Genomic DNA, 24,819 nt, shown 5'->3' with positions numbered 1-24,819 from the left:
CAAAGGTATTCGGGTGTCTGGCTCTAAGCAATTCAAATGGTGTTTTCCTGTAGTGGAGTGTGGTGAGACCCTGTACTCCTCAACCCTTTTAGTCACTTCTTTCTTCCAATTCAATCCATTATCCTTGGCCAAAGCTATAGTCTCTTTCAACACCCTATTGAAACGCTCTGGATGGTACAGCGCACATTTCTTGTGCCGTATGGAGCAGTCTGCTAAAAATTGTTCCATCTCTCTAGACACTAACTGTACTCCATTGTCAGTGAGGATAACTTTGAGAATACCCTCTCTCCCAAAGGAGAGAGAAGGTATATCACCAAAGAGAGAACTAGTAGATACCTGTCAACACCAGGGCAGTGTGCGCTCTATTGGCGACTAGAATGCAAAAACCCAGCACTCTCAAAACAACGTAATTTATGCATTGTGCTGATATGTTGTTGTGTAACCTTTTGCATTGCAGAGTTTAATCCTGAAGACTTATTTTTTATGTGTTCACAAATACTATTCATTTGCAATGTATTGCTGCAGGCTTTCAGAGTGTGTTAGGGTGTGGTCCCTTTCCAGGGCCTTCCAGAGACTTTCCCTGCAGCATGCCTGGGTGTGGTTGTGGGCTGGGCCAAGACTCTATAAAAGGGAGTCAGCCCAGCTCCAAGTGCTCACTATTCAGAGGTCCCGGTGCACTTGTCCCAGTGGCCTATTTGATCTTCCAGGCATCTGCCCTTCATTCTTCATTGGTGATCCTTGTTCTGGGCGGTAAGACGGTGGTTGGGCTGACCTCCCGACGCCGTTATCGAGAACTTTCATATTCTTTGCGTAATTCTTTAATGATTAACAGATTACTTTGCGCGCTATCATTTCTTGACATTTGTATGGTGGCTTGCGAATCGGCAAGACGCGCAATTCGTTTCATGATGATTTGACTTTGTTATTCATTGCGCGCTACCATTTCTTCACATTTGCATGGTGGCTTAAGAATTGGCAAAAGACGCGCAATTCGTTTCATGGTGCTTTAATCTTGTTATTCATTGCGCGCTGTTATTTTTTGGCATTTACATCTTGGCTTACGAATCGGCAAGACGCGCGATTCGTTTAATGGTGATTTAACCTTAATATTCATTGCGTGCTACCATTTCTTGACATTTTACATGGTGGCACTCGAATCGGCAAGACGCACGATTCTCTCTTCGAGCTTAATTCATGTTGTTCATTGTATGCCATTTATTCTAAGACATTTATTAGGTAATATTCAAGTTGACAAGTTGTGTGATTTGTTTCCTGAATCCATATTGTGTTATTCATTGTGCACAATCCTTTTATGTTTACTATATATATGAAAATCTGCAATGTTCACAATTCGTGTTGAAATATTTCAAGAGAACACAAAAGACCAGAGTTTCTAGATGCAATATTGCATGGTCCTAGTATGCATTCTCAAAAAAGGATTTATATGACTGGTTTAGAACTTATTCAGAATGTTTTCCTGATTCTCATGTAAAGGAAAGTACTTGAATTTGAAAGTTTCATTTAATCCATCTTGATTCCCTTACAGGTATCCGGCCATCTTGAAACTTAGTCATTTTAAGCCTAATTCTTAGGTTGTTCATGTTTTCAGAATGACTAGGCTTAGAGTCATAGTCTAGTATTGATTTCATGAGATGTAATTTTCATATTGTGTGTTTTAACCTTTCTCTTACTACAGGTCTCCTTCCCAGCTGTTCCCTTCCTAATCCCCTCTTCCCCTCTTGAACTCTCTTAGCCTCTGTGATTTATCTATCAGAGTCTTGGAGCTGTTCAGTGGTGGACGTGTTGGGAACGTGTGCAGACCCAGAGGATCTGGTGACTCTGACAATACCATTAAGAATTTACAGTCACCATCTAATAAGGAGGAACTGATGAAATTCATTGGCATGGCTGAGTACTATGGGAAGTTTGTCAAGAGTTTTGCAGAAATATGTGTGAATATGAGAAGGCTGTTATGGAAAGGTGTAGAGTTTGTATGGAGTGAGGAGTGTGAAAGAGAATTTAAAGAGATTAAGGAAAAGTTGGTTAGGGCTCCCAAATTGAAGAATTTCAACTCTAATCTTTCATCAGTTTTGATTACTGACGCCAGTGCAAAAGGTCTTGGGACTGTGCTACAACAAGGTGATCATGAGTCTGAGCAAGTGATTTTGTTTTTGTCACGAGCTCTAAAAAATGCCGAGTTGAACTACTTGGTTATAGAGAAAGAAGCTTTAACGATGCATTGGGCTGTGAAGAAGGTTAAGAATTTGCTGCGGCAGCAAATTTGAGGTTAGGACGGATCATAAACCACTTTGTGAGATTTATAAAAGTGTCAGGGAGACCAGATCCTCAGGGCTTGCGCATGTTCCCAACATGTCCACCTCTTGGCAGCTCCAAACTCCACTAGATATTATATCACAGAGTTAGGCCAAGTGGGGGAATGGATTTTGGGTTGGGAACAGCGGGGAAGGAGACCTGTGGAAGCAAGAGTTAACACAATTGCAAGATTAATCACAATGACTTTCAATAAGCTTTGTTTTCAAATAACATTATACTGAGAACTTGAATGGCCTAGAGCTTTACTATAACTAGGCCTCAGAAATCTGGGTACCTGGAAATCAAGAAGGATTATGCAAACTTTCATATGAGCATTCCAGAGTTAACATCTCACACTTTGAATATTAAACACTCTACATTTGGTTCTTAGAATAGTCACTGCATTATAACAAAGATCAAAGAACACATGGTTTTTTCTTAATGAATGAACTGTACTAGAATCATGAATAACACTACAACATCACACTCTGACTATAAGTCTTAAGTTTCGATTTGTTCAGGAATTATTATGCACCTTAATAATCAAACTGTGCATCAAAGGTTTCAAGATCTAGAAATGATCGCGCACCTTGCCGATCTGTACTTCAAGAGTCAAATGCCATGAAATGATCACACAACCTGCCGATCTGAATGCCAGGATTTCAATGCCAGGAATGAATCGCTCACACTGTTGCCGATTCGAACATCAAGATGCAAATGTCATGAAATGATCGCACACACTGCGAACCGAATGCCAAGAGTTTTAATGCCTGGAATGAATCGCGCACACTGTTGCCGATTCTAACATCACGATGCAAATGCCAGGGAATGATCGCGCAACCTGCCAATCTAAATGCCAAGAGTTTAATGCCAGGAATGAATCGCGCACACTGTTGCTGATTCAAACATCACGATGCAAATGCCATGAAATTATCGTGCACACTGCTGACCTGAATGCCAAGAGTTTAATGTCAGGAATGAATTGCGCACACTGTTGCCGGTTCGAACATCACGATGCAAATGCCATGAAATGATCGCACACACTGCCGACCTGAATGCAAAGAGTTTAATGCCAGGAATGAATCACGCACACTGTTGCCGATTCGAACATCACAATGCAAATGCCATGATCGCGCGCACTGCTGATCTGAAAGCCAAGGTTAAATTCCAGGAAACAAATTGCACACGCGATTTCAGAATTAGGCCCAGAACTCGAATGTCACTGAAAACGGAGTCGGGCCTAACCCGACCTCCGCCTTACCGCCCTGCTTGAGGATCACCAAGGAATGAGGGCAGGCCTGGAAATGCCTAGGTAGGCCTCCGGAACGGGAGCTCAGGAAAATGCTGCTGCTCTGCACCGGGACCTCTGAATAGTGAGCACGTGGAGCTGGGCTGGCTCCCTTAAATAGAGCCAAGCCCCGCCCACAAGCCACACCCAGCCATGCTGCAGGAAAGGCTTCTAGAAAGTCTTAGAATAGGGACCACTCCCTAACCACACCCAGTAAGCCTGCAGCAAAGCCTTGCAAATGAACAATACATTACAAACAGCATTAATGGCTTTTCATGGTAAAGGTTCTGCAATGCAAAAGGTTTAGAAACACAATGCATGAATTATGACCCTCCATAAGGACTGGGTTTTTGCATTTACGCCGCCCGTAGAGCGTGCACTGTCCTGATGTTGACAAAAAGAAAAGGAGTTGATGCGATATCAAGTAGGATCACAAAATGGGTGATATCACTACAGGATTTTGATTTTGAAGTTAAATACATTCCTGGAGTGCAAAACAGGGTGGCTGACACATTATCTAGGTTGGTAGAGTCGACAGAAGACAATCAAGTGGAAGAAGGGAGTGATGAAGATCTGGATGGTGAAGTGGTATGTGAAAATGAAGGAAATGGTTTTGATGACAGTGTTGTGACAGAAGAAAGATGGAGGAGAGAATGTGAGTTGGATTGCACGATGGTTGAGGTGCTTTCCTTGATAGAGAGATGTTGGGGAAACAGGAATGAAGGAAGTTTGGAGACTCAAAAGTTTTGGCATGTGAGAGGGGAATTGTCAAGTAGAGATGGTCTGCTGTTTAGAGGTACAAGACTAGTTCCTCCTATCACGTTGAGGCAGTAACTTATTTCTCTTGCCCACTCGGGTCATCAAGGGATATCTAAAACCAAAGGAAGATTGCATTTGAGGTACTGGTGGCCAGGGATGGACAGTCAGGTAGAGAAGACTATTAGGGAGTGTATGCAATGTGTGATGAGCGAGAAAACTGTCAAACACAGGGTTCAGCCCATGGAGATTAGAGACCATCCCACTCGGCCTTGGGAGGAGGTTGCGTTCGATATTCTGGGGCCCATTCGTGGAGAGGGTTGTGATGTATATCTCCTGGTGCTGATAGATGTTTTCTCAAGGTTGCCGGAGATCAAGTTTACCAGGGGCATTGAGACAAAGCATGTAATTGGTTTTCTGAAAGAAGTGATTGGGAGAGAGGGTATTCCCAAAGTTATCCTCACTGACAATGGAGTACAGTTAGTGTCAAGATGGAACCATTCTCCATACTGCACAAGAAATGTGCGCTGTACCATCCTGAAACCAGCGGCATGGTAGAGCGGTTCAATAGGGTGTTGAAGGAGACTATAGCTTTGGCCAAGGATAATGGATTGAATTGGAAGAAAGAAGTGACTAAAGGGTTGAGGCGTACAGGGTCTCACCACACTCCACTACAGAAAGAACACCATTTGAATTGCTTAGAGCCAGACACCCGAATACCTTTGTGGCTCCCAGTTGGGTGAATGATATGGAGTTAAGGACAGGGGTGGTAGTATCAGATGATTTTTGGAGAGAGAGTGAACAAAAGAAAATAGAAGCTCGGAAAATATATTTTGATTCAAGGAAGTCAGCACAAGTAACTAAAGTTAAGGTAGGGGATTGGGTACTCATTCGTGGACCTGCAAACAAAGGGAGAGGCATAAATAAATCTAAACCTGTAAGGGTGGTTAAATTGTTCAACAATGCGGTAAGAACAGAGGATTCCAAGATGTGGAATCTCAATCGGGTGGTGGTTCTCAAATGTAATATGCTTGGGAAGTTTCTTAATGATAGTTTGGTTAATTCTGATTCATCAACAAGCTAATTAGAACCAATGTATTTAGCAATCTTGTTGAATTTTGGATATGTTTTTTGTCTTTTTGTTTTTTTTCCTTTCTTCCTTCTGTATGTATTTTTTTTGTTAATAAAAGGGGGAGGTGTGTAGTATTGAATGAGTAGAGAGTTCTTAGGAGTAGAATGGAACAGTGTGATGTCATGTAGAAGGCTGGAGGCAGAGAAGCTGGCAGTTGGACGGTGTCTGGATGGGACCTCTGTTACTGGAATAAAGCTCATCTTGGATTACATTTTGGCATCTTTATTTCACCTTGGAGTGATCTACGTTACTACAAAACCCAACTTAAACTATACAAACATAAAAAATTGGAATGTTATAGTTTGATTTACAATTTATCCACCGCCTTCAAACTATTATGAGTAGTGCACCTCCATACACACTCCTTTTAGTTTGCTAATCACAGAACACTAATTATAACACACCAATAATGGCACTCCACTCTATGACACTACAAAGTACAAGAAACTTTGCCACTCGACACCACTGAACTGTACGACACTCTTCTCCACTGAACTCCACTCTAAGCTACTACACTCTACAACACTGTACTACATTCTATGTCACTCTATGACATTCTACTTGACAACACTCAAGTCCAACACACTCCATTTCAAGACACTCCATTCGATGACACTCCACTTACAACACTCTTCTTTACTGTTTGACACACTGCTAAACTGTAAAACAGGCCGCTCCACTCTACTATACTCCACTCCGCTATATGACACACCACACAACGCCACTGCACTGTTTAACAGTTTACTCCACTTTACTCTATGTCACTCCCCACTTCACTCTATTCCACACTGCAATACACAGCATTACTCTACTCTACAACCCTAGGCTCTATAACACTCTCCTTCACTATACTGTCAATCAATCAAATCAATCAGGCACTTTTAAAGCGTGGATTATCACCCATGGGGTCACAAGGCGCTGTTGCGGTCATGCTGTTCACTTGAAAAGCCAGGTCTTGAGATTCTTCCTGAACTGCTTCAGCGAAGCAGCTTGTCTGAGGTTGAGTGGGAGCGTGTTCCATGTCCGGGCTGCGAGGTAAGAGAAGAATCTGCCTCCAGCTGTGCTCTTCCTGAATCTGGGGCTGGCGGCAAGGGCGAGTTGGGAGGATCGGAGCTGCCTGGTGGGAGTGTAGAAGGACAGGAGGTGGTTGAGGTAGGCCGGTCCAATGTTGTGCAGTGCCTTGTAGGTGTGTGTCAGTAACTTGTAAGTGATGCGTTTGTCAATCGGGAGCCAGTGCAGGTCTCTGACGTGGGCAGAGATGTGGCTGTGGCGGGGGATGTCCAGGATGAGCCTGGCTGCTGTGTTCTGGATTCTCTGTAGTCTTGTCTGAAGCTTCTTTGTGATTCAGGCATAGAGTTCGTTGCCTTAGTCCAGTTTGCTGCTGACAAGTGCGTGGGTGACCGTCCTTCTTGTCTCAGTGGGGATCCACTTGAATATCTTTCAAAGGACGCGCAGGGTGTGGAAGCATGACAATGAGACGATGTTTACTTGATGGGTCATGGAGAGCGTGGGGTCAAGGATGATGCCCAGGTTGCGTGTGTGGTTGGTGGGGGCGTTTCCTAGGGCGGTTGGCCACCAGGAGTCGTCCAAGGGGGAGGAGGTGGAGCTAAGTACGAGGATCTCTGTCTTGTCTGAGTTGAGTTTGAGGCAGCTGTTTCCATCCAGGTGGCAACTACTTTCATTCCGTTGTGGAAGTTTCTCTTGGCTGTTGGGTCTTCAGTCAAGGAGAGGATCAGTTAGGGGTTGTCGGTGTAGGAGACAATAGTTAGGCTATGCTGTCTGACAATTTTGGTGAGCGGGGCCATGTAGATGTTGAAGAGGGTTGGGCTTAGTGAGGCTTCCTGTGGTACTCGGCAGCATATTTCTTTGGGTGCTGAGGTGAATGGTGGGAGTCTGACACTCTGGGTTCTTCCAGTGAGAAAGGATTGAATCAATTCTAGTGCTTTACCGCGGATGCCGGCGTCTTGGAGTCTGGTGCAGAGGGTGGAGTGGGAGTCTGTGTCAAACACTGTGGAGAGGTCGGGGAGGATGAGGGTGGCTGTGTCTCCGTGGTCCAGTATGGCCCGGATGTTGTCGGTGGGTGTGAGGAGGGCTGTTTCGGTGCCTTGGTTGCTCCTGAATCCAGACTGGGAGGGGTTTAGGATCTGAATTGCTTCGAGGAACTCCGTGAGTCTGACACTCTGGGTTCTTCCAGTGAGGAAGGATTGCATCAATTCTAGTGCTTTACCGCGGATGCCGGCGTCGTGGAGTCTGGTGCAGAGGGTGGAGTGGGAGGCTGTGTCAAACACTATGGAGAGGTCGAGGAAGATGAGGGTGGCTGTGTCTCCGTGGTCCAGTATGGCCCGGATGTCGTCGGTGGGTGTGAGGAGGGCAGTTTCGGTGCCTTGGTTGCTCCTGAAATCAGACTGGGAGGGGTCTAGGATCTGATTTGCTTCGAGGAACTCCGTGAGTTGCATGTTGATGGTCTTTTCAGTTACCTTGGCTGGGAAGGGGAGCAGAGAGATGGGACTATAATTCATCAACTCCCTTGGGTCAGAGGAGGCTTTAGGTTGATCTCTGCATGCTTCCAGTCAGTTGGGAGAGTGGCAGTCTCAATGGAAAGGTTGAGCCAGCAGAGCTATGGTGCGATGGTGGCGTAGGCCATGCTGAAAATGTGATGTGACCACGGTTCTGAGGGTGCCCCTGACTGGATGGAGTTCATGAGTTTTCGGGTGGCTTCTGCAGAGATAGGTGCCAGATGGTTCAGGGTCTAGTAGAGTGTGGGGTCTGTGATGGTGCTGGTGGGTGGTGGGGATGGGCTTTCGTTCTTGAATCCTTCATATATGTCCTGAATTTTCTGTGGAAAAAAGGTGGTGAGGTCGTCGCAGAGGTCTTGAGATGGCGGGATGCCTGAGGTGTATGTTCTGGGGTTCGTGAATTCCTTGACTATGGTGAATCGCTCCTTGCTGTTGTGTGCATTGGTGCTGATGCGTTCTTGAACGGCAGCTTTCTTGGGGGCTCAGATGAGTTGGTGGTGCACGGTGAGTGCGTTTTTGTAGGCTGTGTGATCTTCAGTTGTTTTGTAGTTTCTCCATTTTTGTTCCAGTCGTCTGCAGGTGCGTTTTGATTCTTGGAGTTCTGTCGTGAACCAGCTTGGGTTCTTACGGTGTTGGTTTCTGGCAGGTTTTTTGAAGGGGCTATGCTGTTGGTCATTCTGTGATCCAGCTACTCAGGTTGCATGCTGAGTTGGTGGTGTGCGGTGACTGCATTTTTGTAAGCTGTGCGGTCTTCAGTTGTTTTCTTGTTTCTCCATTTTCGTTCCAGTGTTCTGCAGGTGCGTTTTGATTCTTGGAGTTCTGTCATGAACCAGCTTGGTTTCTTACAGTGTTGGTTTCGGGTGTGTTTTTTGAAGGGGGCTATGCATTTTGTGATCCAGCTGTGCAGGTTGCGTACTGAGTTGTTCGCTTTCGCTGCGTCCAGTGGGGGGGGGAGTTGCTGAGTGTGTCAGTGAGTTGCACTTCAGTGACTTTGCCCCAGCTTCTGCTGGAAGGATGGAAAGGAGTGGTGGCATACGGTGGTCATTGTGAAAGCGAACTGGATGCATCAGTGGTAGGTCCAGTGGTGTTCGGAGGTGTGAGAGATGGTGATGTTGTTCCCTGCAGAGAAGACGGGATCGAAGGTGTGACCTGCTGAATGAGTGGGGAGGTTGACTAGTTGCTTGAGAAAGAGGGTTGCGGGTTGTCCAAGAGGGTTGTGGTGTTTGGGTGATCGTGGTTATTGAGGTGGAAGTTGAGTGCGAGTAGGATGTAGTCAGTGGAGGTGAGCGAATGGGGGGCAATGAGATCAGTGATAGCTTCGCTGAACTTGGGCCAGCGCCCGGTGGGCTGTAGATGAGCATGCCCCAGAGGGAGGTGTTCGGGTCGGTCTGAATCTGGAAGTGTAGGTGTTCAAGGGTGGTTGGCTGGTTCTGTGTCTCAATGCTGATCGACAGGCGGAGGGTGTTCCTGTATGCTATGACGATGCATACTACTGGTCAATTGACTGTGTCTTTGTGGATGATTTTGTAGCCATCAGGAATGGTGGTGGCGGTGTCCAGGGCTGAGGTGGGGGTGATCCAGGTTTCTGTGAGGAAGGCAGCGTCAGGGGCGATCAAGTTTTCCAGGGTCTGTTTCTGTTACTTCTTGTGAATCCATTCAGTAGTTTTGTGTTATTAGAGAAAAAAGAAATTTGTATATCTAGGGACGCGGATCCACCGCAGATCCACTGCGGCGGATCCCCTGATCCATGTGCCAACACCAATGCTGTTCTTGGCTGGCTACAGCCCAGCCGGAAAGTTGCGGCCGCCATTTTATGTATCAATATATATAATTTATGTTTGTTTCCACCAAAACGACTTCATGACTTTAGAAAAATCACTGTACCATGTAGATTAAACCTCATCAACAGTATAAATGTAAAATCTTCAAACAAATCCCTCAGTCAATTAAATCCCAATTTAATCAGTTCACATTTAGTTCAAGTTAAAAGTTTATTTTCATCAACTATACCCTTTTAGGATATTTTCTGTGGTCCAACAATTTATTCAAACAATTCTCAACGTTCAACGGGTCTCTTGAAAAGGAAATTGCATATTCAAGTAGAAAGGCCTGCCTGCAGCAACACTGCAGCACAGTTTCCTGGCAAGGATGACATCAATCATGAGGGAAGCTGTACTCCCAAAGCTTTGAAACTATCAAAAGTTCAGCCTGCTGGCACCTCTAGTTCACCCCTAGTGAGCTCAGCACATCCCCCCTCCAAGTGCTGCTTCAGTCCATATAGCACCATCACTGTGAAGCAACCGCTGACGTTCCCTGGACAGCAACACACATCGGAACCACACAGTGAGGTAAGCAGCACTGCCATCTTCGATACCTAACTCAAGTACCCTCATCAGATGCAAATAATTTATACACCTTTTGTTTTAAATATCATTCTATTTTCACCGCACTCACTTTCCCTGAGTTCCATCCAAAAAATAAGATCAGAGCTCTTCATGACCTTTGTCTGCAAATCTCTTATCCACCTTTCTAGGTTTTACCTCTTTGTTTGCCTAAAGGTAGGAATCTATGGAATTTGTTCCTACGATACTCCCAAGCATCTTTGAATAGAACGTTATGAATTATGAATCATAGTTAGAATCAAATACATATTGGAAACAATATCATACTGTTTGAATCCTTCTGCCAAATTAAAAAAAAACAGTATGAGTTCTTTGCATGTGGATTTGAAGGACATTCAGAAGTACAGAACGCAAACATTTACTATTGTGCATGTAGGCATTTGTCAAACCCCATAAAACCAGGTCTCCATTTCCTGCAGATATTGACCAATGTTTGCTTAGTTTGTGGTGTTGAAAGAAAGTGCCTTCCACCAAATTTCCACTCACTGCACTTATATTTTCATGACATATCTATATTCTATGTCACCCCAGGTGTTTGACTTTTTTTGAGAGAATAATGACTTTCCAAAGAAAGACCTTGGAGGGTGACATGTTTTTTTCACACTCAAGTCTCCTTTGGACCTAAAACAGATTTTTCTCATTTAAGAAGAGAGGAGTGAGACCATTCTCAGTTTCCGCCACAACTTTCAGCAGAATCCAATGGTCTACTGTAACAAATGTTGCAGACAAGTGCATAAATAATAGCATGTAGATTGTCTCATGAATGATAACCCCACCCAAATATTTTGGTCCTAGTGTTGACCAAAAACAGACAATGCAAAGTGAAACAGATTATGATAATCAAGATGTTTCTGGAATTTAGAAACTATTTCTTTCTCTACAACATTGGGAAGATGGGCAGAATGGTGACAGGCATGTAGGTTGACATGCTCTTGTGCAAAATTAACACATACCAATAGCTTGAGGTGCAGAAGACTCCTAGAGAGTACCCGTGTGCAGTTGTCATATCTTTTGCATCAGAATAAGCTGATAGGAGGAGGCATGATTTTTTACTGGGGAGCTGGGGGTGATAGATCGATGAGAGATCAGCTTCATTGTCCCATCCGATAGAAGCATAACGTGATCCTTGTTGATAGAGAGCATATTCCTATAAACCCTAATTGTTGAATGTACTGGGTGAGATTTCCTGGAGTTAATTAGAAAGTCATATTGTTACAAAGCCTTGCAACAAAATGAAAGCATTCTTGAAGGAGAAGGAAATAACCAATCAAGCATAGGACACATCTGAACTTAAATTCCAAGCAATATTCAAGCCAACAGACCCAATAGCTTTGCAACAATTCTTGTACCAAGGATGAGGACAAACCTGTGTGTTCTGCATTAAATTACACGGCACAAATGGGAATGTTTCACATTATTGAAATTTAGCAAGACTATCATATTGAAACACCTCTTTATCATCACATCTATAGGGCATAGAATCAACACCACCTATAAGTAGCCCATACGTAGTGTAAATACTATCCAGTTGCATTGTAGATTACTAAGACAGTTCATTTGTTTGTTACTGAGTCAATCCAAGCAAATACCCATTGGAAAATGTGTTGATCCTCAGAAACACTTCACTCTACCTCAGAAGTGAAACATAGTCATTGCCTTGTAGCTGAGACTTCCCATGCATAGAACTCAGCTATTTTGGAACAACCTTATCCCTGTGAACATTATCGAATGGGCTGATTGGTGGCACAAAGAGCTTAATTGATAAGGGTGGCTAACCTCTGAAAATATGAATTGACTTTTGAAAATAAAGCACCACCATCCTCTCTTCCTCAACTTTCTTTACTAACTCCTCAATTTGAGGACCAAACAGCTGGATATCTGACAGAATATCGGAACCAACAATATTGTACAGAAATATTGTGTCAAAAATATCAATTACAAAAATATCGTCTCTCTATTCTTATAAGGGTAGGACGAAAAACATCGAAAAAAATATTGTTGCACACTAGTATTGTTAAATACTTAATACTATTTTTAACTATATACTCATAAACACACAAGTATATACACTATATGTGTGTCTATATGGCTATAGATACATATATATAATGACAAATTATCAATAGAAATATATATTTCACTGTATATTAAACTTTTTGGATTATTTTTTAAATTCACTTCTGTAAAGCATGAATATATATATATTTATATATATACATATAAGTGTAAACAAACAAATGTAAACATCAACAGAAAAACATTAATTAAATTATTAAATTAATTGAATATAAATAACTATAACATTCAAAAAATATTTAACTAAAAAATTACAAAAATCATATAAAAATCTATATATAAATAAAAAATATAAAAATCAAACAAACTAATAATAACAATATATAATTTTAAACAATATTAAAAATGTACTGAAGTCTGTGAATATTAGATATACTATTCCCACTCCAGTCTGTGAAACACTAGGGAACGTGTTGGACTTCGGAAGGGTTAAAATGTGCTATTCCAACTCCAGTCTGTCCAACAGCAGGGAAAGCTAAGAACTTCAGAGGGATTCAATTTACTATTCACACTCTTCTATGTGCAACCATAGGGAAAGGGTTGGACTTCGGAAGGGTACAATATACTATTCCCAATCCAGTCTGTGCAACTGTAGGAAAAGTTTTTGACAATGGAGGAGTTACATTTACTATTCCTACTCCAATCTGTTCTACAATAGGGAAATAACTGGACTTTGAAGGGGTTACATGTACTATTCACACTCCAGTCTGCTCTTGAGTAGGGGAAGTGCTGGACTTCGGAGGGGTTACATTTACTATTCCCACTTCAGTGTGTGCAACAGTAGGAAAAGAATTTGACTTCAGAGGGGTAAAATTTGCTATCCCCACTCCAGTATGTGCAACATTAAGGAAAGCTTTGAACTCTGAAAAGGTTCTATTTACTTTTCCCACTCTAGTCTGCTCTACAGTAGGGAAAGTGTTGGACTTCGGAGGGATTACATTTACTATTTACTATTCTCACTCCAGTGTGTGTAACAGTAGGAAAGTATTGGACTCTGAAGAAGTAAGATTTACTATTCAAACCCCATACAATGCAGCAGTAGGCAAAGTACTACAGTTCACACACATAACAAATTATAATAACCGTATTGTGTTAAAGAAATATAAAACTCTCATGAAGAAAATTATATATACAAAAATAAAAAAAACAATTAAACAAATTTGTTGACTGTTAAATAATTTAGGTGGTCATTACAACCCTGGCGGTCGGTGTTAAAGCGGTGGTAAAACCGCAAACAGGCCGGCGGAAAAAAAATGGAATCACAACCATGGCGGAAACTGCCAACATAAGACAGCCACTTTAACACTCCGACCGCCACGGCGGTACAAACAAACATCGCGGCGGTAACCGCCAACAGACAGGCGGAAGACAATGTACCGCCCACAGTATTACAACAGGCCAATCCGCCACCTTTTCCGGGGCGGATTCACCGCGAACAAAAACATGGCGGAAACAGGACTTGGAAGGGAAAACGCTCACCTCTACACACCCCACAAGGAACCAGGACGTCATGGAGCCGGAACTCCATATTCTCCCTGCCTTTGTCTTCCTGCTCCTCTACCAGGAGCACGAACGCCGGCGACAAAGACCACAGTGAGTACTGTACCTATGACACAAGGGAGGGGGGAGGGAAAAGAGAGTGACACACACACGCAACACCCCCACCCCCACCCTCACCCACTACAACACACACACTAATACATATTGATACATTACAGTTACACCCCCCTGGAAGAATGCAAAGACAAAAGGAAATTATTTGAACGTTTGTAATCTATTAAAATCCAGTACTCAAAAATATATATACACTATAAACAAATATATACACCAAGAATGCAAGTCCAGGTATTGCACCATTAGAGTCCGTGGACCACTGGGTCCAAAATGCATGGGCGAGGCCCACACTCAATACCCAATCAAAACGGAGAGAACACTGCAGGGGCATCAGATAGAAATACAACAGGCACCTCAGGGGGAAGGGAATGGGGGACACCTCAGCAGATGAGTGCATGACGCCAGATCCACTAGGGGGCTCCATGCCCACTGCTGTATCCTGGGGAGTGCAAAGCCACAGTCTCTCAAGTCTCTCCAGTGGGTGGTTTGCCCACTGCTTTATCCTGGGGAGTGCAAAGCCACAGTCTCTCAAGTCTCTCCAGTGGGTGGTTTGCCCACTGCTTTATCCTGGGGAGTGCAAAGCCACAGTCTCACAAGTCTTTTCAGTGGGTGGTTTGCCCACTGCTTTATCCTGGGGAGTGCAAAGCCACAGTCTCTCAAGTCTCTCCAGTGGGTGCTTTGTCCACTGCTTTATCCTGGGGAGTGCAAAGCCAAATCTCTCAAGTCTCTCCAGTGGGTGGTTTGCCCACTGCTTTATCCTTTGGGAGTGCAAAGCCACAGTCGCACAAGTCTTCTCAGTGGGTGGTTTGCCCACTGCTTTATCCTGGGGAGTGCAAAGCCAAAGTCTCACAAGTCTTTTCAGTGGGTGGTTGCCCACTGCTTTATCCTGGGGAGAGCAAAGCCACAGTCTCACAAGTCTCTCAAGTGGGTGGTTTGCCCAGTGCTTTATCCTGGAGAGTGCAAAGCCACAGTCTCACAAGTGGATAACAGTCTCCACTGGTTCTGGAGGGGGCTTTGTGCCCAGAGTGCTTCATTCTGCAAAGGACAGAGGTAGTGGATGTGAATCTCCACTGGTTCTGGAGGGGGCTTGGTGCCCAGAGTGCTTCATCCTGCCAAGGACTGAGGTAGTGGATGCGAATCTCCACTAGTTCTGGAGGGGGCTTGGTGCCCAGAGTGCTTCATCCTGCCAAGGACTGAGGTAGTGGATGTGAATCTCCATTGGTTCTGGAGGGGGCTTTGTACCCAGAGTGCTTCATTCTGCCAAGGACAGAGGTAGTGGATGTAAATCTCCACTGGTTCTGGAGGGGGCTTGGTGCCCAGAGTGCTTCATCCTGCCAAGGACTGAGGTAGTGGATGTGAATCTCCACTGGTTCTGCTGCCCCGGACTGAGGTAGTGGAAGTGAATCTCCACTGGTTCTGGAGGGGGCTTGGTGCCCAGAGTGCTTCATCCTGCCAAGGACTGAGGTAGTGGATGTGAATCTCCACTGGTTCTGGTTGGGGCTTTGTGCCCAGAGTGCTTCATCCTGCCAAGGACAGAGGTAGTGGATAACAGTCTCCACTGGTTCTGGAGGGGGCTTGGTGCCCAGAGTGCTTCATCCTGCTCGTGGCCGCCTCAGTAGCGTCGGAGCTTGTGGCGCTCATTGGCCTGCCATGCTGGTGGTGGCGGTGTCCTTGGCAGCGGTGTTGGTGGCGGCGGTGTCCTTGGCAGCGGTGCTGGTGGCGGCGGTGTCCTCTGAAGCGGTGCTGGTGACGGCAGTGTCCTGTGAAGCGGTGCTGGTGGCGGCGGTGTCCTTGGCAGCAGTGCTGGTGGCGTCGGTGTCCTGTGAAGCGGTGCTGGTGGCGGCGGTGTCCTTGGCAGCGGTGCTGGTGGCGGCGGTGTCCTGTGAAGCGATGCTGGTGACGCCGGTGTCCTGTGAAGCGGTGCTGGTGGCGGCAGTGTCCTGTGAAGCGGTGCTGGTGGCGGCGGTGTCCTTGGCAGCGGCGCTGGTGGCGGCGGTGTCCTATGAAGCAGTGCTGGTGGCGGCGGTGTCCTTGGCAGTGGTGCTGCTGGTGGCAGTGTCCTTGGCAGCGGTGCTGGTGGCGGTCTTGTCTGCCATGCAGGTTTGCGGCGACTTGCCTTTCTTTCTGTGCCCCTTCCCCACCTTGGATGGTGGCGCAGCTGTCTTCCCACTCCCAACTGTACTTCTGGAAGAGCCTTTGGTGGCAGTTGTTTTGCCTTTCTCCCTCCGGGCAGTGGCCAACTTCTTATGCTTCTGAGGTGGGGGACTGTCCGTGGTCTGGCTCCTTGGCACACTGGCTGCCCTGCTGCTTGGCGCACTCCAGAAGCCGATTACTGCTGGCACCACTGTTCCCGCTGATGTGGTGACTGAGGTGCTGGGTTGGGACCTGGAAAGGCGGGCCCTAGGGGACTGAAGGGGTGGGGGAGGTGAGGGGAAGAGGTCAAGGTTGGACAGGAAAAGTTTTTTAGACACACTGGGACGGGTAGATGGAGGTGGTATGGGAGTGGAGGAAGAGGTAGTGGTTGTAGGAGGTGTACGTTTGCTGACTTTGGGTAAAGGTGCATGGGCTAGAGGCTGTCGTGAGGTGGATGGCTGTTGGGTGGGTGTGTGGCTGCGTTTGTGTACCTTGGGAGGTGGGCTCACAGACACACTGGGAGAGGACACTGGGGATGTGTGAATGGTAGTGGGGGTGGTGAGTGCACGTGAGTGGTGTGGTGATGGGTGTGCTGGTGATGGACGTAGTGGCTGAAGATGTAGTGCATGCAGGTGTGAGTGGAGGCGAGACAGGGAGGGAGGAGGGAGACGAGGAGGAGGGGCACACAGTGGAGGCAGTGGATGTTTGGTATGTGTGCATGGGTATGGTGCTTGTGTGAGTGCCTGTGGGATGTGTGGTGCTTATGTTTGCCAGAGCTTCCCTTGTGTGTTGAGGTGTGTGCCTGCTGGTCTGAGCGTGTGCTTGGGATAGGCTGAGGTACAGGTGTTTGGGTCTGGGTGGAGGAAGTTGGAGGGGGGAGGCTGGGCACAGGGACAATGGCTGCCATCAGTGCTGAGGCCAGAGTCTGAAAAGCTCGCTGTTGGGCTGCCTGACCAGAATGAATACCCTCCAGGTATGCATTGGTCTGTTGCAACTGCCTCTCTACACCCTGGATGGCAATCAGAATGGTAGACTGCCCAACAGTGAGGGATCTGAGGAGGTCAATGGCCTCCTCACTGAGGGCAGCAGGGCTGACAGGGGCAGGGGCTGAGGTGCCTTGGGTGAAGGAGATGCCCACCCTCCTGGGTGAGCGGCCACGGGGCACACGCTGAGGGGCTGCTGGGAGGGCGGTGCTGGTAGGTGGGGTGGCGGCTGTACCTGTAGATGCGGGGTGCAGAGAGGGGCCCGCCACCGCAAGGGAGCTCCCATCAGAGGAGGAGTCCGTGTCGCAGGTCTCAGCTCCTGTCCCTGCTGTGGAGCTCCCCTCGCCCTCCGTCCCACTGGTGGCTTCAGACTCCATTGTCTCGCCCTCCAGGGCCTGTGGGATGCAGCTCCCTCCTGCTCCGGTGCCACTGCTCCTCCGCCTGATGATGCTAATGCACACAAGAACAGGGAGACCACAAAAAGAGGGGTGGGGGGGGAAGACAGAAGAAAGACATGTTCAGTGCATGCAATACCGCTACCGTTGGCGGACACTACAGACACAGAAGCCCCCTGCACTACGCCGGGCACTTTGAGTTCCCTAATTAATCACAGGGACATGGGTTACAAGGCCTATGCCCGATTGCTGCACACATGGAAGTCACAGGAACCTGACTAGGTGTAGTTGGCTCTGAACACAGGTGGGGTGGGGTGCCACATGGCCTGCCTTACGAAGGGACCTTGCCTACTAAACTCGCCCTGGCCCAGGGGAACCCACAGCCCACCTCCCCCACCCAGACTCCTCCAATGCGCACTGAATCAGCTGAATGAGGGTGTACTCACCCCCTTGTGGCTGCTGTGATGCCCTCAAGCGCCCATCCAACTCCGGATCCGCCACCGCCAGGATCCGGAACATCAGGGGGGTCATGGTGCGACGGGCACCCCTCCCACGTTGGGAGGCCATCCCCAGCTGTCTTCTTGCTCCAGCGGCGAAAGTCCTCCCATCTTTTACGGCAGTGGGTGCTCCGTCTGCGGTGGACCCCAGGGTCCGGACTTCCTTGGTGATGGCACCCCAAATATCCTTCTTCTGGTGGGCGCTGACCTACAGGAATAGTACAGGGGAAAAGGAGAAGATATAAACGTCCGCACCGTCACAGTCATTGTCCTGCCTCCCTACCCTTGCCATGACGCACATCCACTCACTGTCGTTTCATGCACGCCCCATTCTCCCCCCTTTATCTTCCATCCACAACAGTCCACACAGGCATTGCCCATACAGCATGCTCACAGTGTACTTACCTGTTTGTCTGGAGGACCGTAGAGTAGCGTGTACTGGGGTAGGACCCCATCCACCAGTTTCTCCAACTTCTCCGTGCTGAAGGCAGGGGCCCTTTCCCCAGACACATGAGCCATTGTCTCTTCCAGACTGAGGTCACAGCAGCGCTTGCAGTCTAGGTCCTCTCCTGTCGAAGATCAGGTATCAAGTGAGTGAACAGAGAGAAAATGGCGGTCATGTCCGCGGCGGTGCGTACCGTCACCGCTGGCGTACATCGTCATTGGCTCCTGGGACCCATAGGGTCCAATGTTAACCAATGCAGGATTGCGCCGCTGTCTTCGACCACCTACAGCGACGGTGTACAACGCCAGCGCAGTTACCTCATATCCCCTTGTCCCACATTACAGGTCAGGCAGCCGCCATTTCAGGGGGCCACATGGCATTAATTTTAAATGTGTCACACATATCTAGGCCTTGCATACACACTAAGACAGGCACCTAGCGGATTTAAAAATTTGTGGAATAAAGTTGTGTTTTCGTACCTCAGTGTTGGCTGACTCTCTGCTCGCTGTTCTCCTCCATAGAGCCCGTCCGCTGGGGCAGGTGAGGAGATGGCGGCATCCTCCGGTGTACAGACCGCTGGTGGACCTGTCGACAATGGAAGAGCGACATGTAATTGTCACCTACAGACTGGACCGTGCCACAATCCATGAACTGTGTGCCCAGTTGGAGCCAGACCTGATGTCAGCTATCCGCCATCCCACAGGAATCCCCCCTCTAGTGCAGGTCCTGTCAGTACTCCATTTCCTGGCAAGTGGGTCTTTTCAGACAACAGTGGCCATAGCATCAGGTATGTCTCAGCCTATGTTCTCCAACGTGTTGTCCAGAGTGTTGTCTGCCCTGCTGAAACACATGAGCAGCTACATCGTTTTCCCTCAGGTGGAGGATTTGCCTACAGTGAAAGGTGACTTCTATGCCCTGGGACATATACCCAACATAATAGGTGCCATTGATGGGACACATGTGGCCTTGGTACCCCCCGCAGGAGTGAACAGGTGTACAGAAACCAGAAGAGTTACCATTTGAAGAATGTGCAGATGGTGTGTTTGGCCGACCAGTACATCTCCCATGTGAATGCCAAGTTTCCTGGCTCAGTGCATGACGCTTACATTCTGAGGAACAGCAGCATCCCTTATGTGATAGGGCAACTCCAGAGGCACCGTGTGTGGCTATTAGGTGAGGACATGGACCCTATACAGTGTGACTAGGTGTCTGGGTCTGGGGATGTCCCTAAGAGTTAGTGTGTGTCTAACAGATTTCCCTTGACATTTGCAGGTGACTCTAGTTACCCCAACCTGTCATGGCTACTGACCCCAGTGAGGAATCCCAGGACAAGGGCAGAGGAACGCTACAATGAGGCCCATGGGCGAACTAGGAGAGTTATAGAGAGGACCTTCGGCCTCCTGAAGGCCAGGTTCCGGTGCCTCCATATGACAGGTGGTTCCCTATTCTACTCACCAAAGAAGGTGTGCCAGATCATCGTGGCCTGCTGTATGCTTCACAACTTGGCTTTGCGACGACAGGTGCCTTTTCTGCAGGAGGATGGTCCAGATGGAGTTCTTGTGGCAGCTGTGGAGCCTGTGGACAGTGAAGACGAGGAAGCAGAAGAAGAGGATATCAACAACAGAAACACGGTGATTCATCAATACTTCCAGTGAGACACAGGTAAGAAGACATCACTGCCTGCTACATCTGATACCCTTGTTCTACATCTCATCTGTCTGTCACTTTCACCCAGTGTATGGACCCTGAGTTGTCATTTTCCCTTTCAATTTCACAGATGTGGGTCCCACTGTGTGACATCTGCTTTGTTTCCTCATGGACTAGAGCTGTGTGACATAGGTATGTTGACAATACAATAGATATAGCATTTTTCCACAGTTATTGAAAATACAAATTTTTGAAAGCACAGACTGATTCCACATAGTTTTGTGATTTACGGGTGTTTATTTAAGTGCTAAATAGTGGAGCGGGTTGTAAAGTGGTCAGGGGTGATGGTGGAGGAATGTCCATGGCAGAGTCCAGTCTATTAGTCTCACACGTGCATTGTTCAAGGGGGCATAGGAAGTGGAGCTGGGGCAGTTGATGGACAGACAGGGTGACAAAGTGGGACAAAAGGATGATAATGGGGGTCTTGGCATTGTTCTATGTCTTTGTCCTGGATCTCAGGGACCGTTTGCGGGGTGGTTCTCCATCTGCAGGGGGTGGGGTGCTGGTGTCGTGGTCCTGTGGCGGTGCCTCCTGTCCACTAGCGCCGGCGGAGGTGGAGGGCAGTTCATCATCCAGGCTAGTGTCAGGGGCCCCTTGTTGTGCCACAGTGTTCTCCTGGTGTTGATGAGTTCCTTCAGCACCCCTACAATAGTGCCCAGGGTGGTATTGATGGATTTGAGTTCCTCCCTGAACCCCAAATACTGTTCCTCCTGCAGCCGCTGGGTCTCCTGAAGCTTGGGCAGTACCGTTGCCATCGTCTCCTGGGAATGGTGGTAGGCTCCCATGATGTTGGAGAGGGCCTCGTGGAGAGTGGGTTCCCTGGGCCTGTCCTCCCCCTGTCGCACAGCAGCCCTCTCAGTTCCCCTGTGTTCCTGGGCCTCTGTCCCCTGAACGGTGTGCCCACTGCCACTGTCCCCAGGTCCCTGCTGTTGTTGGGGTGGTGGGTTAGCCTGGGTTCCCTGTAGTGGTGGACACACTGCTGCTTGACGTGTCCTGGGGACAGAGGTATAGGCCCGCTGGGTGGGTGCTGTGCTGGTGTTTCCAGAGGGGGAGGCTCTCCTTGTGGCTTGTGCCAATGTGAGGGGAACCGACTGTCCCGAGGCCCAGATGGGCCGGGATGGTCATCTAGATCCAGTTGGATAGACCTGCTGTCATCACTGTAGGCCTCTTCTGTGGGTGGAGTGGACATGTCTGGAACCTCCTGTCTGGTGACGTTGGGTAGGGGTCCTGCAGGGGTGTAAAGGCATGATTATTGCATCTGTGTGTGCCATGGTGTGCAATGGGTGGGTGACCCTGTACCCCAGTGCTTGCATTCTTGTGTAGGACCTTGTGTGCTAATTGTTTAGGGGTGTGTGTGGGTATGTGCAGTGGCCATGCATTGGTGATGGGTGTCCATGCTTTGTTGTTGCATGCAGGACTTGTTGTTGGGATGTGTGGTTTGTGATAGTGGGACATCTGTGAGGAGTTGGAGAGATGGGGGTGAGGACGAGGGTGGGGGAATGTGATAGCATGCAGGTAGGGTGGGGGATAAAGTAGTTAAAGATTTACCTTACCAGAGTCCACTCCTCCAGCTACTCCTGCGAGGCCCTCAGGATGCAGTATAGCCAAGACCTGCTCCTCCCATGTTGTTAGTTCTGGAGGAGGAGCTGGGGGTCCGCCGCCAGTCCTCTGAACTACAATCTGGTGTCTTGAGACCACGGAACGTACCTTCCCCCGTAGGTCGTTCCACCTATTCCTGATGTCATCCCGTGTTCTTGGGTGCTGTCCCACTGCGTTGACCCTGTCCACGATTCTGCGCCATAGCTCCATCTTCTTAGCTATGGTGGTGCGCTGCACCTGTGATCCGAATAGCTGTGGCTCTACCCGGATGATTTCCTCCACCATGACCCTGAGCTCCTCCTCAGAAAACCTGGGGTGTCTTTGCGGTGCCATGGGGTGGTGTGGGTGATGTGTGGGGTGGTGTGTGTTGTGATGTGTGGGGTGATGTTTAGGGGTGTGTGGTATTTTGTGCGTGGATGTTGTGTGAGTGATGGTGTTGTGTGCCTGTGGATGCTAGTTTGCAGATGGTGGTGTCTCTCTCTGGCCTTCTGTCGCAATTCTGGTCGTAAGGGTTTGTGTGTGATGTGGGTGTGTGTTTTATATTGTATTGGGTGTGTGGGAGTGGTGTGTGTATGTGTATCAGGTGTGTGTATTTGGAATTGTCCAATGTGGTAGTGTTTTGTAAATGTGTGTGTATTTTGAGTGCGACGGTGTGTACCGCCAATGGAATACCGTGGTTGAAAGACCGCCGCATGGATTCGTGGGTCGTGATAGTGTGGGCGTATTCATGTTGGCGTGACGGTGTCGGTTTTGTTATCGCCAGTTTATCACTGACCTTTGGTGTGGTGGACTTCTGTGGGAGTCTGGATTTTGGCGGATTCCGGGCTGTGGGTCGTAATAGCTGTGGCGGAATTCCACGGCCGCGGCGGTGTGTTGGCGGTCTTCAGCACGGCAGTAAGCGCCATTTACCGCCAATGTTGTAATGACCCCCTTAATATTTATCAATTGAAAATGTTAATTTATTAATCAATTAATTATGCTGCAACAAACCTAGCAGTCCACACTCAGAATATAACTAAAATAAATAAGTATAATACAATTAACATAACTAATATTTAATTAAATAATTATTAATACATCAATAATTAATTGATACTTAATTAACAGTAAAATACATTTCCACCATATACCCCTACAAACACAAAAGCCCTCAGCTAATATATAACTTAAGAAATATCATTATTGCACAAGTTACATTATAATCAATTACATAATTAATAATAAATGAATAATTTATTGTTAATTATCATTTAATAGCTTCCCACCCTATACCCCTAGATACCCACCAGCCTACACCTAATATATAACTCAAAAACATAATTATTATACAATTTACATAATTAATAATCCATTAGATAATTAATAATACATAAATAATGAATTGCTGATTAATTATTAGTTAATGTCCCGCTTTATAACCCCAGAAACCCAGCAGCCTGCACCTAATATATAACTTGAGAAATATTATTACACACTATACATAATTAATAAATAATTAAATAATTAATATTAAATTAATAACTAACTATTACCTAATTATTACTTAAATAACTTCCCATTCTGTCCCCCTAAAAAACAGTAACCCACACCTAATATATAACTAAAACCTTGTTTTACACAATTTACATAATGAATGTGCAATTAACTAATTTTTTATAAATTAATAATGACTTGTTAATTAGTTATACATAATTACTTTCCCACCCTGTACACCTACAAACCTCACAACCTCACAACCCACTAAAATACCACAGGATACTATTAGCAACTAAATTAAAAGTTACATAATATATTTGAAAATATTGTTAACAATTATACAAACAATAATTAAAATATACAATTAGTATGTAACTAAAAAACATAAAGATAATTAAAAAACAATATTTGAAAAATAAAATGATATTTAATTATCATTTTATTTTTCAACTGCAGGCTGAGCCAGCATGGGCAGGGAGGGGTGGGGCAGGGCCATGGGAAGTGGGAGGAGGAGTGGAGTGAGTGCACTTAAAAGTGTGCATGTCAGTTTGGCTTGCTGTCTTAGGCTGACCAAACTGACATGCACACTTAGGTTTCTCCAACCCGGCTGTGTTGCACAGCCAGGTTGGAGAAACTGCACAGACTCCAGTGCATTGTCTGAGAGGCAGACCAAGCAGATTCAGCCCAATCCTGATGCTGCTCTCATGCTCGGCTCAAAGTTTGCCTTTGGAGTGAATCATGACTTTGGGCTCATCTGGATGCAGAGAGGTTTCTTGACCTTGGCAGGCATTCCTATCAGGAGCAGCCAATATCTTTTGAACCTTTTAAACACCCAAAAGTTGCCAAAAATGTCACCCTGGTTAAGTGCATTTATTACCAACATCCTCATGACGATGTTTCAAGGAGCTTTGCTCTAACTGATTCAGCTTCTAAGAATGCCACAGTGTTGATGATTCCATTTATGTTATAAGAACTGCTCTGTTTCCTGCACCTTTGTGACAAGATTTGTCTCAGTTGCAGAGGATAATCTTTGGAAATGAAACAACAGCCATGGATCAAGCAGCAATGTAATAAGACCTAGGGCAGGGGGTGTTGAGAGATAACACTAGGCGTCCTCATTCTTTCCAGGTTGTATCATGGAGAAGCCAACATTGGCAGGGAGGGAATGGGTATACTGCTGCAGCCTATTCGTATGTTTCCTTTTACTTCATAGCCATAAGCTATTGCCAAACCTTTCCTTATGCCTGCCCTTCAAGGGAAAAAGAATTAAGACCGCACCCAATGCTCATCCCCGGTCTGGTTTGCTAGGATACCGGAAGTGAAAATGACTATCAAAGCAACCAAGAGTCAGGTAGGACAGTCCTCTGTATTCTGCCTTGGACATGAGGTGGGTAATTGGAAGATTTGCCTGTTCGATGTCAAGATTCAGTCTGTGATGGAATGGGAGGTGCCTACTACGCAGACTGTTGTGAGTGCCTGTCTAAGGC

At 46.8% G+C, this 24,819-nt stretch overlaps 1 protein-coding gene across 1 annotated transcript in view; it reads right to left on the bottom strand.

The window, feature by feature from the left end:
• LOC138249474 (vomeronasal type-2 receptor 26-like) overlaps nt 1-24,819 on the bottom strand; it is a 206,640-nt gene that overhangs the window by 157,010 nt on the left and 24,811 nt on the right. The window contains exon 4 of the mRNA XM_069203433.1: nt 7,274-7,971. Within this exon, the coding sequence (XP_069059534.1) occupies nt 7,274-7,971 (698 nt within the window). The remainder of the gene's footprint in view (nt 1-7,273; nt 7,972-24,819) is intronic.

This window comes from Pleurodeles waltl, chromosome 8 (assembly GCF_031143425.1).
Source record: "Pleurodeles waltl isolate 20211129_DDA chromosome 8, aPleWal1.hap1.20221129, whole genome shotgun sequence".
Lineage (NCBI taxonomy): Eukaryota > Metazoa > Chordata > Amphibia > Caudata > Salamandridae > Pleurodeles > Pleurodeles waltl.
The sequence above is the reverse complement of the archived record's forward strand: the minus strand, read 5'-3'. Positions and strand labels throughout refer to the sequence as shown.